At 52.4% G+C, this 12,041-nt stretch overlaps 2 protein-coding genes across 2 annotated transcripts; one reads left to right on the top strand and one right to left on the bottom strand.

The window, feature by feature from the left end:
* Positions 1–278: 278 nt before the first annotated feature.
* Positions 279–3,130, bottom strand: PC9H_011173 (uncharacterized protein; the record flags this gene model as incomplete). The annotated part of the gene is made up of 4 exons (XM_036780658.1): positions 279–2,659; positions 2,706–2,878; positions 2,927–2,981; positions 3,052–3,130. The coding sequence occupies 4 exons, from the start codon at positions 3,128–3,130 to the stop codon at positions 279–281; spliced, it is 2,688 nt and encodes an 895-aa protein (XP_036628041.1).
* Positions 3,131–10,350: 7,220 nt separating this feature from the next.
* Positions 10,351–11,749, top strand: PC9H_011172 (uncharacterized protein; the record flags this gene model as incomplete). The annotated part of the gene is made up of 8 exons (XM_036780657.1): positions 10,351–10,401; positions 10,452–10,525; positions 10,586–10,690; positions 10,751–10,812; positions 10,876–11,044; positions 11,108–11,281; positions 11,359–11,477; positions 11,550–11,749. 8 exons carry the CDS (start codon positions 10,351–10,353, stop codon positions 11,747–11,749), a joined length of 954 nt encoding a protein of 317 aa, XP_036628040.1.
* Between the last annotated feature and the right edge of the window lie 292 nt (positions 11,750–12,041).

Raw genomic sequence — 12,041 nt, 5'->3', positions numbered from 1 at the left:
TGTCGTTCGGAAATGGTGAGGGCGCGTGAATAACAGACCGTCCGTCAGAATTTCATGAACGGAGGGTATTCGCGTTCGTATTTGTGTTCGTCCTTGCGTGCGGGCGCGGTCGCAAGTCGTGGGGGTGATCATTGGTGTTGACCGAGGAGCGCGAGGGGGTTCTTCAGGCGCATGTGTGAGGACCGCATCGTATAACCGAATCTTCTTCGATCCAGGCCCGGACAAGGTTCTCCCCTTCTTTGCAGCCCATGCACTATCATTTCATCCCATCAAGAGGCTCACAGCTGCCCAGCAGCAGCAAAGCTCCCAACAGTCGGCGACGTATCGGGCGCGCTCATCCTTCGTCGTCTCCCAGCAACCATGCCACCATACGAAGAAGGCGGCGGCGCCCCGCTTCGATCCACATTCATAGCGTGCGATTGCGGAGGCGAAAGGTGCTGCTGCTGCTGCTGTTGCTGTTGCTGATCTCGTTGTTGCTGTTGCTGATCGCGCTGTTGCTGCTGTTGCCCGCGTCTATATCCAATCTCCCTCCGTCTATAATCCTCATCAGCCGCAACATCGTCTTCGTCTCCATCCTCCCCACCTTCCTCCCCAAAGCCATACCCACTCCTCCGATCCAACATCGCCCGCTTCGCATTCATCGGCGCCAATGTCTGTGAGGGCAGCCGCTTAAACGACGGCCTCGACATCGACCCCGAATCGCCACCTTCCTCACTCGCATTGCTGCTCTCATCCAACGAAGCCGTGGATCCCCTCGATGGCGGGCTCGGGTTCTCAAACCCGTGCCCATCGTGGTGGTGTTCGTGATCGTTCGCAAGATACGCAAAGATCGCATTCGCGTTCGCCGCGTGAGAATGGTGCGCCGGGTTCGCCGAGATATGGGGGTGAGAGTGAGACTTCCCGAACGCATTCGCCAGAGATAGGGAAGAGGCACTTGAAGGCCGACTCCCACCGCCAGAAGACCCAGGTGGGTGGTACTCATATCCGCGCTTCTGCGGTGGCTGCATCTGCTGCGGATTCGCATTCGGGTTAGAATTCGAGCTGGAACTCGCATTTCCCATCGCGACTGGGCTCATGCTCGAACTCGCAGTAGCACCCCTGCTCCTCTTCATCGCCAGGTCCATATTTAGATTGAGGTTAAGGGGAGGCCGCCGCGCCAATATTGCAGCTTCGTAAGATCGAAGATCGTCGGGGTTCCCGTGTAGCGTTGTTCGAATAGACGAAGTCGCGCCGTTCCCGCCATCATTTCCGCCACCGTTGCCACTGGGCTGATAACCGTACCCAAATTGTGATTGCGACCTCTCGGCAGAAGGTGTCTGTACGCTAGGCAACGACGAGACTCTCGCGCGGCGGTACGGCGGTCCTGGAGAAACGGGATTGGATGGACCGCTGCCGCTGCCGCTATTGCTGAATGAGAAATTAAGGCCGTTGGGTGTCGACCCTTGAAGCGGTGTGCGAAGATACTGTTTCCAGCTCTCTTTGGAAACCTCGTCGCGAGGTGCGGATGAGCCGTGCGCAGGATTGGCGGAGAGAGGCTGAATAGGATGACTAGTAACTTTGCTATTATTGTTGTTGGTAAGTGAAACCGAAGTCGACGATTTTGGTGGCATGGGTGTTGCGTCTGGGTCACCGGGGTACATATCCATCCCATTATTCGTGAAGAACGGAGCGCCGTCGTTTGACAGTCCAGCCAGAATACTTGGATCGTCCAAGCTCATTAGCCCGAATGCTGACGAGAATCCGCCCTCTTGTTGTCCGGAGTCGGCATTGGGGTTTGGATCGGAAGGCAGCGCAGATTGCATGCCTTGATTACTCCCCTGCTGGTGCTGTTGGGAGGGATGAGGTTGATGATACTGTAAATAATTATGATGGGCTTGTGCTTGAGCATCCTGTATTCCAATTGAATCAGCCTGGCTCTCACTCGACGGAGCAGTGAGGATATCCTTGATGTGTTCATCCAAGTCACTCAAACTCACGTGGTACGCGTGCTGCTGCTGCTGCTGCGAGGCCATATCATCGAGAGGAAGATGAACGCTTGATGAAGATGCTGATGATGGCACAGAGTGACTCGAGGAATCACTGCTAAATTCCACAGAGGGGTGGCGATCGTGGGGCACGCGACGGACGGCGTAAGAGGGAATGTACGTATCAGCCGCTACTGGCGGATATGTGAATGATGGGTGGTCTGATTTGGGGTGATGATCTGTAGCAGTGACAGGCCTGCTTCCAGCTGCGAGCTGCGAGGTGGTGTCGGGTCCCCAGCCCAGCCAAGACGTAGCACTGGCATTCCGGGGGTCGTTGTAAAGCGTTGAGCCCGATGGCTGGGGGAGAGTCATACGCCGCATGTAATCTGCCTGCGAGCGAAACTTGTTGTAATCGCCGCTGCCCGGCATAGCGAGCGATGGAGGCGCCGACTCGGCGGTGGACGTGTATAGGTTGGGGAAGGTAAATGACGTGTTGTAGGAAGTTGGATCGCCGGGGATGGGCGCGATCGACGGTGGAGCTGGACCAAGAAGGAAATCGTCGGCCGTACCATAACTAGAGAGTCTTGAAGATGTGGAATTGGCCTGAGGGTGGGGATTGTGGCCCGGTCCAATAGGGGCCGTCTGCCGGTGGAACTTGACGAAAGTGCACCGACATTTCCGTTGGATACATTTCGCTACGAAAGGTTTAGTAGACGCTTAGACAGCCAAAGGCCGACTCACAGCACGGATTCGCGCCATCGCAAGGCAAACTCGACTGTACGCATTGATCGCAGGCCTGTTTCGACGTCGACGCTCTCGATGCCGAAGCCGACCCTTTCCTTCGAGTCGTCGTGGCTCCGGCTGGAGGCTTTTCGTTGGCGTGGCACTTATTTACGTGTCGAGAAAGCAAGTCACTGTATAAATTGAGTTCCTGGGGCCGAAAAGCACCAAATTGCACGAACCTTCTAGCAAACTGGTCCCCACAGAACTGGCATTTGTATGGCCTGTCGCCGGTGTCTGGAGAGTGGCGCGTTAGTTAATGATCGGAAGGGGAGCCGATGGAGCGGGGGTCTTGACTCCAACTCACGGGAGCGCATATGGCGCGCAACATGCTGGGGGCGGGTGAACGTCGCCTGGCACACTGGACACTTGTGGTCGCCGCCCATGACAGTGAGCAACGAGGATGATGGTGGAGAGAGGGAAAGAGGGAAAGACCAAAGGGAACTAAGACCGAAATTTAATAATCACCCTTCTTTTCGACACCATTACGTCATGCTTCGCACGCACACTTAATTTACACCAAACATTTCTGTTTTTGCCCGTTTTCCTCGAGCGACATCTTTAGCTCGCCGTAATTATTGCTGCTGCCGTACGCCCTTATATACTTCCCCCACTGCGAGTCTGGAACGGGCCACTTTGCGCGGAAAATCTGCAGCAAAGAATTGCAAGAATCATGACGTCGGGAAGACAAGATCAAACCTGACGTCATCACCCTGAAGTTACCCTGCGACCCCATTCTTCTCCGCAGTAAATCAAGATAAGCGCTGCTCATCGTCGTTGCAGACGTCAGCCAGATTCGCACCAGCACGACCCATTCCTGTGCAGCAGTCTCCACATTACCGAATCGTGCAAAACCAATACCAATATTATATATACACCGGTCAGCTGGCCGTAAACGCCATATGATTTACTTTTGGTCCTTTTCGAAAGCTGTTGAACTATTATTAACGCTCCCTCGTGGCTATGGCAACGCTACTAGAATCGATCGCAGATTCGAAACGCCCACGCTCGTGTCACGCTGCATCGTTGGCTTGGGCGCTTCATCTCGGTATGTTTTCGACATATCTTCGCGCGACCGCACGCAAGGGTGCCGTCCGTCTTCTTTCCCATGTCAAGGGTCTTCAATGAACTTCTTGTCCGCCTCAGCCACCACCGAAACGCTGTCGTTCACAGACATTCTCTCGTCGGAAATCCCGAAACCCAACGGAAGTTATCCAGGTAGGCGTTCGACGCCCGCCACGTTGTAAATATCAAATATCTAGTCCCTTCGCCGCTGCAGTGAGTTTTCGCCTTCATGCCCCCATAACAGGTTCGTTTATCGTTTATCCTAGCCCTATCTTCCATCTTCTCATTCCGCGAACCCTTCACTTCATCAAATTTCTTGTCTTCTCATCTTCTGTTCTTCCAGCATGACATTCAATAATCAATCTCTACCTAGCTGCGCCCTTCATTACTTCCGCTTAGGCTTGGTTAACGAGAACCCATATCAGAACAACCGGCACCGGTCAACCCGTCAAACAACAATGACTTTCTCACCAAGCCATCTCAGGCTAACTATATCCCCATCATTCGGGCTGTCCTCTCCAGCCTGCCAGCCCAAGCCTTTCCTTTCTCCAATCTTTCCCTTCTTTGCCAAATGCGTTCCCTTTATCCTTTTGCGCACCCGACGCCGACACTTCAAGCCAAAATTGCTTTATCTGGGTGATGCACGCTCGTGCAATTGACCACGATTTATCCGCCATTACGCATTACCCGCCATTGGTTGACAACGCTCGGCTCACGCACGCACTTAGGCGAGGCTACAAATCGTGTATGTATGTACTACAGGCGACAGCCAATACCCCGAGGGCGATCGGCTGATCCTGGTTGGCCAAGTGATGGCACGGCGTGGATTGGGCGTGGACGTGTCAATATGAATATATCAACAACAACGATCATGAACGGCTTCGACTTTACGACATCCCAGATTCCAACACCCTCACCAACCGGTCCCCGTGATGATCTATCACTCGTGCATCAGTTCGCAGGACCCCGCGGGCCTGCACATCGATGTCGATGCCATCAGTCCCCATCTTCCTCCATCCCGATTAGTCGTGACAGAATCATGATGCATGATGCACGATAGCACGATGTCGGATGCAGATGTCGGACATTGCGCAATGCACGACTCGGATACATTCACTAACAGCCCCTAACGTTATTCGACTTCGTTCACGTTATCCGATAAATCATAATCAATTCACATTAGTATACATTATATCGCGAAGATCGAGTCATCCGACGGTATTCTATTGTCTATTGTCTATCGACGCGAGGTGAGGTGAGGGTGAGTAAGGTGGCTGGGGTGGCTGGGGTGGGACGCGTGCTGCAGCTGCCTTCCTGCCTGTCTTCTTGCCTCTTCCTGCAGGCGTGCACATTTATACTTACGTTTGGAAGCCGGGTATAGCGATGGCTGTGCAGCGTAAACAATTGAAGACTTCGTCGTGGAGTGGAGTGGAGTGGAGTGGGGAATAAAGAACCGGTGGTGAATAGGCAAGGCGCAGATGGATATTCGGGGTCGTCGAAGCCTCGAAGAGCTGTGCCCGGGAGAAGGTGTGGATCCAACGTGTTCTGCTCCTGTCCTCTTAGTAAGTCCTGCTAACCTGTCTCGGCGAGCCCTGTGGCCCTCCGGTGAGTCGGCGGCTGATCTACTTCCTCTCTTTTATCCTGATCTCTTGGGCTGACGACTTTGCTTGGTTTTGTGCGGATGTAGGAGGATGCAGTGGACCGCTGGATCGATGCCTCGAGTGAATAACGCTGTTGGATACTCGGGGTCCCGTGGTCCGTGGAGTCCCCGCGCTTCGTTGGTTCACCGTTAGTCCATCGTTCGGCGCTGGTCTGCAAACAACAAACTCCAGTCCCCAATTGCTCCACCGTCCCTCACCGCCACGGCCGAGTCTTGGAGCTCGTGCTCCTACTTGAGGGTTACTCCCGATTTGCAGGGCCCGCAGGGCACAGGCCCATTGGGGCGGTACTTATACATAGGACAACCCAAGTCATAGAATTTCTGCTCTCTTCCCACTGCGCCTACTATGGGAGGTCGTCCACGGGTGCGTCGCACCTTGGCCCCCTCCATACCATTCCTACTACAGCCACAATACTCGGTGCTCGGCACTAGTACCACTCAAGCGGCCAAGCCTAGAGGTCGGCAGTCCGAACGGGAATATGGGGCGCGACGGGTGTCCAGTATCCGTATGTATATTGCCAACCCGCCCGACCGTACAGGCAACAGCTATACAAAACGAGGACTTTCCCGAACTTCGTCTCTATATGATCCCTGGGCGCTGTCCCGCTGGACGCTGGCGTACTTCGCCAGGAAAGTGAAGTCGTAGAATTTCTCCGCCGTTGCACAATACTCAGACCAGGAGTACGAGCCGGGCACTCCGAACGGTAATCAATAGGTATCCATATATCCACGTACCCACACAAATCTGTCGATTCCGCCGTGTGTACAGTGCTGGTGCGGAACGAAGACTATCCGGCCCTCTGTCCTTCCCTTCCAATTACCAATATTTCCCGTCGTACAGGCTTTGAGATCAACCCTCCCGAGCGTTACACCGAACATTGAATCCCGATAAACGCGTAGGTGGTTCTAGGCGGAGACAAGGCGGAGGCAAGGCGGAGGCGGAGGTGTCTATGTATGTAAGAGTGGTGTAGACAAGGCCGAGACCCTCTCTACCTACCTGGAACGTACTAAGCTCTAGCTAGTCGGTGGCCGGGGCTTCATATAGCTTCATACGTTACTCAAGCACACGGCACAATCTCGTGCTACATACCTCTAATTGCACCGACTGAAGATAACTCATCGCCACGTATGGAGCAAGTCTCAGTCTCCTTGCTCCCTAGGCATCTTAATTCTCGCCAGCAGTATATCGAGCGACGAGCGGCAGCACATGCATACCTCCTTGTAAACCCCCGGCCAACCGAAGTGAATTGGAGAACGCTCCTTTAGCCTGGGGAGCAAACTTCCACAGAGGTGCATCTGATGGTATTCATATCAGTCACGTTGTGTTCGCGGAACGAAGACTACTCCGTCGTACAGACTCAACAATCCCATCCAGCGATGCACCGATAAAGGCGCAGGCCGTAGGCGGAGACGGCGACGTACCCCAGGCTTAAAGCTGAGCGCTGGAGCTTGAGGCCTTGAGGGCCGAGACCGTCTCCACTCCACTTAATTACAGAACGCAACGCCTGTCGGTGATTCGTACGTACCCCGAGTGGATCTCGCGCACGGCACAACCCTTCCAGTCCTTGCATTGACAACGCGACTCGCGTCCAGCCACGTATGGCCCCGCAATCCCCTCGTTGTTGCACGCCTGAATCTCTCCCTGTCCTCACGGTACGATATACTTATGCGGCCAACCGTATATCGAATGAACCCTTGAGCTTGAACCTTGTCACCCAACCTTCAAACTTCAGCTCTTGCGATCCTTCTAGCTTCCCCGCTTCGCTTCTCAAACTCCGCCCCGCCAGCAGAATTCCCAACCCAGATTACATGTAATCGATAATCGATTATTGCTGTTTGCAGAAAGGCTAACCGTAATGCTAACACGTTTTTGGCGCCGCCGATTACATCTACGCCACATCGTATGGACAGTTGATCAACTAAGTTCGCGGTCGAAGATTCAAGAAGCACTCTGTCGTTTCCTGGACAACGGGGGTGCGGGTGCATATGCGCTGTAGCCTCTAAGCTGCTGGCTACTAGCCGACAGTCGAGGCAGCTCTTCGCTAGCAGCTGTTTGCCGTTGGAAGTAGCGATTCATCGATTTATTGATCGCATATTGAAATATTGCGATTGGACCTGCGACGAAAAGAAGAGTTGGTGAATATCGGAGTTATGTTTTCTTGGCGTGCTGCCAGCAATTCGATTGTTTGAATATCAATTCGACCATATTGGCGTCCACGATAATGAATGTGAAGTGATTGCTCCACCTTTGGGCTTGAGGCAATGTGTCTGATGGATCTGATATGCACCGTTGGTTCCGGGGCGACGTGAGAGGTGAAGGAAAGGAAGAGAAGAGGCGGCAACAGCGACGAGCTGTCTTGTCAGATGTCGCCTACGTCAGGATCGAATCTAAGAAGAACAGGTCAGGGATCGAGCACACGACAGCTCGACGATATGGAGATGCAAGAGTGCATGAAAATTGGTGAGAAGATGAGAGGACGCCGACGTGTCTTACCACTGTCGTTGACGAAGAAATCATGGGTTGGAGTAGTCGTGGGCACCAACCGGGCATAGTTAACCATCATTTATTAAGTGAACATGTAAGTATACTATTTGTGACACTTTAATTGACTTGTACACTATACGCAACAGCTCATTTTCCTCAGAAAGTTTGCCAGCATATGCGCATCTAGACCGTCCTTCCAGAAGGATGTCGCCTTATCCGCGATATAAACAACTATGGTCATGTTAGATTAATCTTGGCGGTACAGGGGCATAGGGGCGACACGTGACTACGTAAGATTACATCCCGCGCTCATGTACCTTTTTCTTCATGCGTTTGCTGGAGTCCCAGTCAAACGCAATACACTACTTGATTACTCGGATATCGCACGACCCTCATCAACTTATTTTAACAGGTCAATCCACTGCAATATACAAAGCCTGGTAGCCAGTCGTCAAATTTCTCCCGTTGCTGATTGGAATGCGGAAGGCAGAACAATTCGCTAGCGAGGTCAGACCTCCAATTACACGCCTATTCCTCCTTTGTTTTAGCGATTACCTGTTTGAGGGCACAGGGGAGATAGGAGTTGCACGTGTCTAGCGATTTGCTTTGTCCACGTTTGGCTACAAGTTCGTTCCACCAAGTAACATTCATCTCATCTACTCAGCTCCGTTTCGATGTGATGGATTCGTCGTCACCTGGGTCGAAACTCGAAATGTACATGGAAGGACACATGTCGAATGGAGAGGCACCATACTGTGTAGGTCACCCACTGCCACTTAGTTGGAGGGTATCAACGGTCTATTGGGACTCGCACATAGTCGGAGGGCATGGTTCTGACCCAAGTACTTTTCACCTCACGATACCGGTGAGTACGTCGAACGCCACCAGCTATCATTTCTCCTAACATAATCAACTTGTTGATCCAAACGTTGGTTCGTCTTTGCACATAGCGGATATGTTGATTGTAGTACCTGTGTGTCGCAGTCACCGCTACTGGGCTGCATAGGTCTCGATTTGCGATATGGAGATTTGGGACGCAGTGAAACTGTAGAAAGACCATAGTCCCTGTCAGGCCTTAGACACCCTCTGTCTCTGATGCTCGAGTTCTTGCCCAGCCGTGTAGAAGATTGACCCTAGACTCGCAGGAGGCTGAGAGAATGGCATGGATACGAGGACGCAATGCGCAGTGCCGACGCAGTGCCATCCACCCTCTGGCACATTCTCTTGGAAGAGCCACGTACGTCCCTTTATATTAGCCCAAAACTATGTCGTTTCTGATGGGTCGTAAAGCTCACAAGCTCTTCTCTTCTTTCTGTACTTCCCGGTTCGCAAGGGCCCCACAATATCACCTGGATTTATCCGAGGCAACTCAGCGGGCCACTCAGAATGCCAGCTTCTCTCGCCATAATATCCCTAACTTATAACTTATGGAGATACATCAAGTCAATTCAAGGTCAAGTGTTTGTTCACGCTAAATGAACGGCGAACGAGCTGATCATTCCGAGGCCTGTACCATACTGCAAAGAAGCTCAGCTGACCTGCACTGTGAACAACCCAGTCTCTTGAATGCCCATCGTACCCGGCGAGCGTAATCCCCTGTGCTAATATCGAGGGACTACAAAGGCTACGTACCATATCCTAATACTTGCCATGATTTCAATGCTACTCCACCCATGTCGAGAATGTATAATGCACTGGTCGTATTCGGAGAGACGTGAAGACGACTTCGTGCGGTCCGGAGCGCCCCCCACGCTCGATTGCACGCATCACTCTGGCTTTCGCGAATACCATCCAGGCGTAGTTTTTCTCACATCTTGTGAGCGTCTCAGCTCGGAGGACGTCAAAGCAACGACAATATCCCGAACAACGGGTCTTTCCACTTTTTTGTAGCTCGAGATGCTTTTCCTCGTCTTCTGATCCTTCTTCCCGCCGGAACGACAGTCCCCCGAATATCCCAAATTTCGAGACTTCGACGTTCGACCTATTCCTGGTGTCTGATCCTTTGGGTCATGGGGCACAGGCACGGTAGAACTGCAGCGGGAGGGCTTTAATTATGGAACTGACAGCCACTTACAGGCTACGCGTCGTACTACATCTGTGAGTGCGAAGCAATTTCCGAACACCTTCGCATGTTCATCACGCATCACATCCCTAAACTGCGTGGTCCGGGCGGTCCTGTCGGTCCGCTCCTATCCTTATACCATCTTCCTAGCATTGCCCTCCAATGACCAGGCAGCCGACAGACGGACGCCACAAAACGTCGTACTCGTCATATGGTGTCGTACCATCCTGACTGCTGGGTCTAGTGCTTGTATAAAAGCTCGCCGAACGACGATGCGATTGAAGTAGAACAGTTCTGTTCGTTCTATCCAGTTACTCGCTTACTCGAAAATATCATGAAGTGGTTCGTCTCCACCGTCGCCTTTCTGGCTGTCCAAGTCGTCTCGGTAATTATCCGCGCATTCCGTCGCTCAGCTAGAACTAATGTTCTACTCAGGCTTCCCCCAGCTTGACGAAGAGAGCTTCAGTGAACGATGTCGCTACCCTTGGATTCGCTACCCTCAATGGCGGGTACGCACCATCCCATCCCCATTGTGAAATGATAACTTACGCGTGTTCTAATGTGTATAGAACCACTGGCGGTGCAGGAGGTCCTACAACTACCGTCTCCACCCTCGATGCGCTTACTTCCGCTGTTGCTGGAGACGCCAAAAAGACAGTTATAATCTCAGGTTAGTAATCGACTCTCGGCTGGACGGATTGACCGACCTAATTCTTTGTCTGTACTGCAGGCAGTATCACTGGTGACGCGATCGTTCTCGTCGGGTCCAACACATCCGTTCTTGGACGCAATGCAGGTGCGTCTCGTTACGTTATATCAAAAGAACTGATTTGTCTAACTATGGGCACCAAAATTGCAGTACTTACCGGAATTGGATTGCGCGTGCTCAATGTCACGAATGTCATCATCCGAAACGTGAAAATCGCGAAGGTCCTCGCTCCGGGAGACAACATCGGTATCCAGTCGGCGCATCAGGTATGGGTTGACCACGTTGACCTCTCTAGCGACCGAGATCACAACAAAGACTTGTGGGTGTCTACTTTTACATGCCGCTTGATTTATATTAACTGAATACTGAATACAACGCTTAGCTACGATGGGCTTCTTGATATCACCCATGGCTGCACGGGTGTCACTGTCACCAACTCTGTCCTGCACGACCACTGGAAGGGTTCCCTCGTTGGACATTCGGACAGCAACGGAAAAGAAGATGTAGCCATCACTGTCACCTACGCAAACAACTACTTCTTCAACATCAACTCCAGGTAAGAAATTTCCCCGTGCAATGTATTATTGTACTTCGTACCAGACGGTTTGAACTGATCCCTTCTACGAATAATAGGACCCCGTCATTCCGCTTCGGAACGGGACATCTCTTCAACAATGTATTTGACAACAATGGGGATGGAATTAACACCCGCGACGGTGCCCAGCTCCTCATTGAAAACAATGTTTGGTCTGGTTCGTACCCCGATACTGATACTCTTCTGTGCCTTGTTCTCATTATGTAACGTCCTTGAATTGACCAAATAGCCTCGAAGAAGCCCATATTCTCCACCGACGAGGGCTTTGCTGTCCAACGCGGGAACGACTTAGGTGGCGTCAAAGGCACCGTCAACGACACTGTCGCCGTCGGCACATTCACATCTCCGCCATACTCGTACTCCCTAACCGCGACTGGTAGCGTCAGATCAGCAGTTGTCGGAGGAGTTGGAGCTACGATTTCTTTCTAAACATCCCGGTTGCAAGGTGAGGGTCGAATGTAACTCGAACTTCGCAGTACAATGTGGGTGTACGTAGATAGCATCAACATGGGCTCCACTTGCTTCGTGTGTTGGCTTACCTCGTTGTAGGTTGAGAGTTATTCGAAGATGGGGACGGCCTGCATCTGTATCGCTGGTGTTAGGGACTTCCTGGCCGACTTCACCCCTGCGCCATTCGGTACAGTCTGGACGTCTCCGGATTGAAACAACGCGCAGCAAGGAATCTGTGCCCCATGGTGGGCCTGCCAATTTGCAAAACTCA

The sequence above is a fragment of the Pleurotus ostreatus genome (assembly GCF_014466165.1).
Source record: "Pleurotus ostreatus strain PC9 chromosome Unknown scaffold_8, whole genome shotgun sequence".
Classification (NCBI taxonomy): Eukaryota; Fungi; Basidiomycota; class Agaricomycetes; order Agaricales; family Pleurotaceae; genus Pleurotus; species Pleurotus ostreatus.
This window is presented reverse-complemented; position numbering and strand designations above follow the sequence as displayed.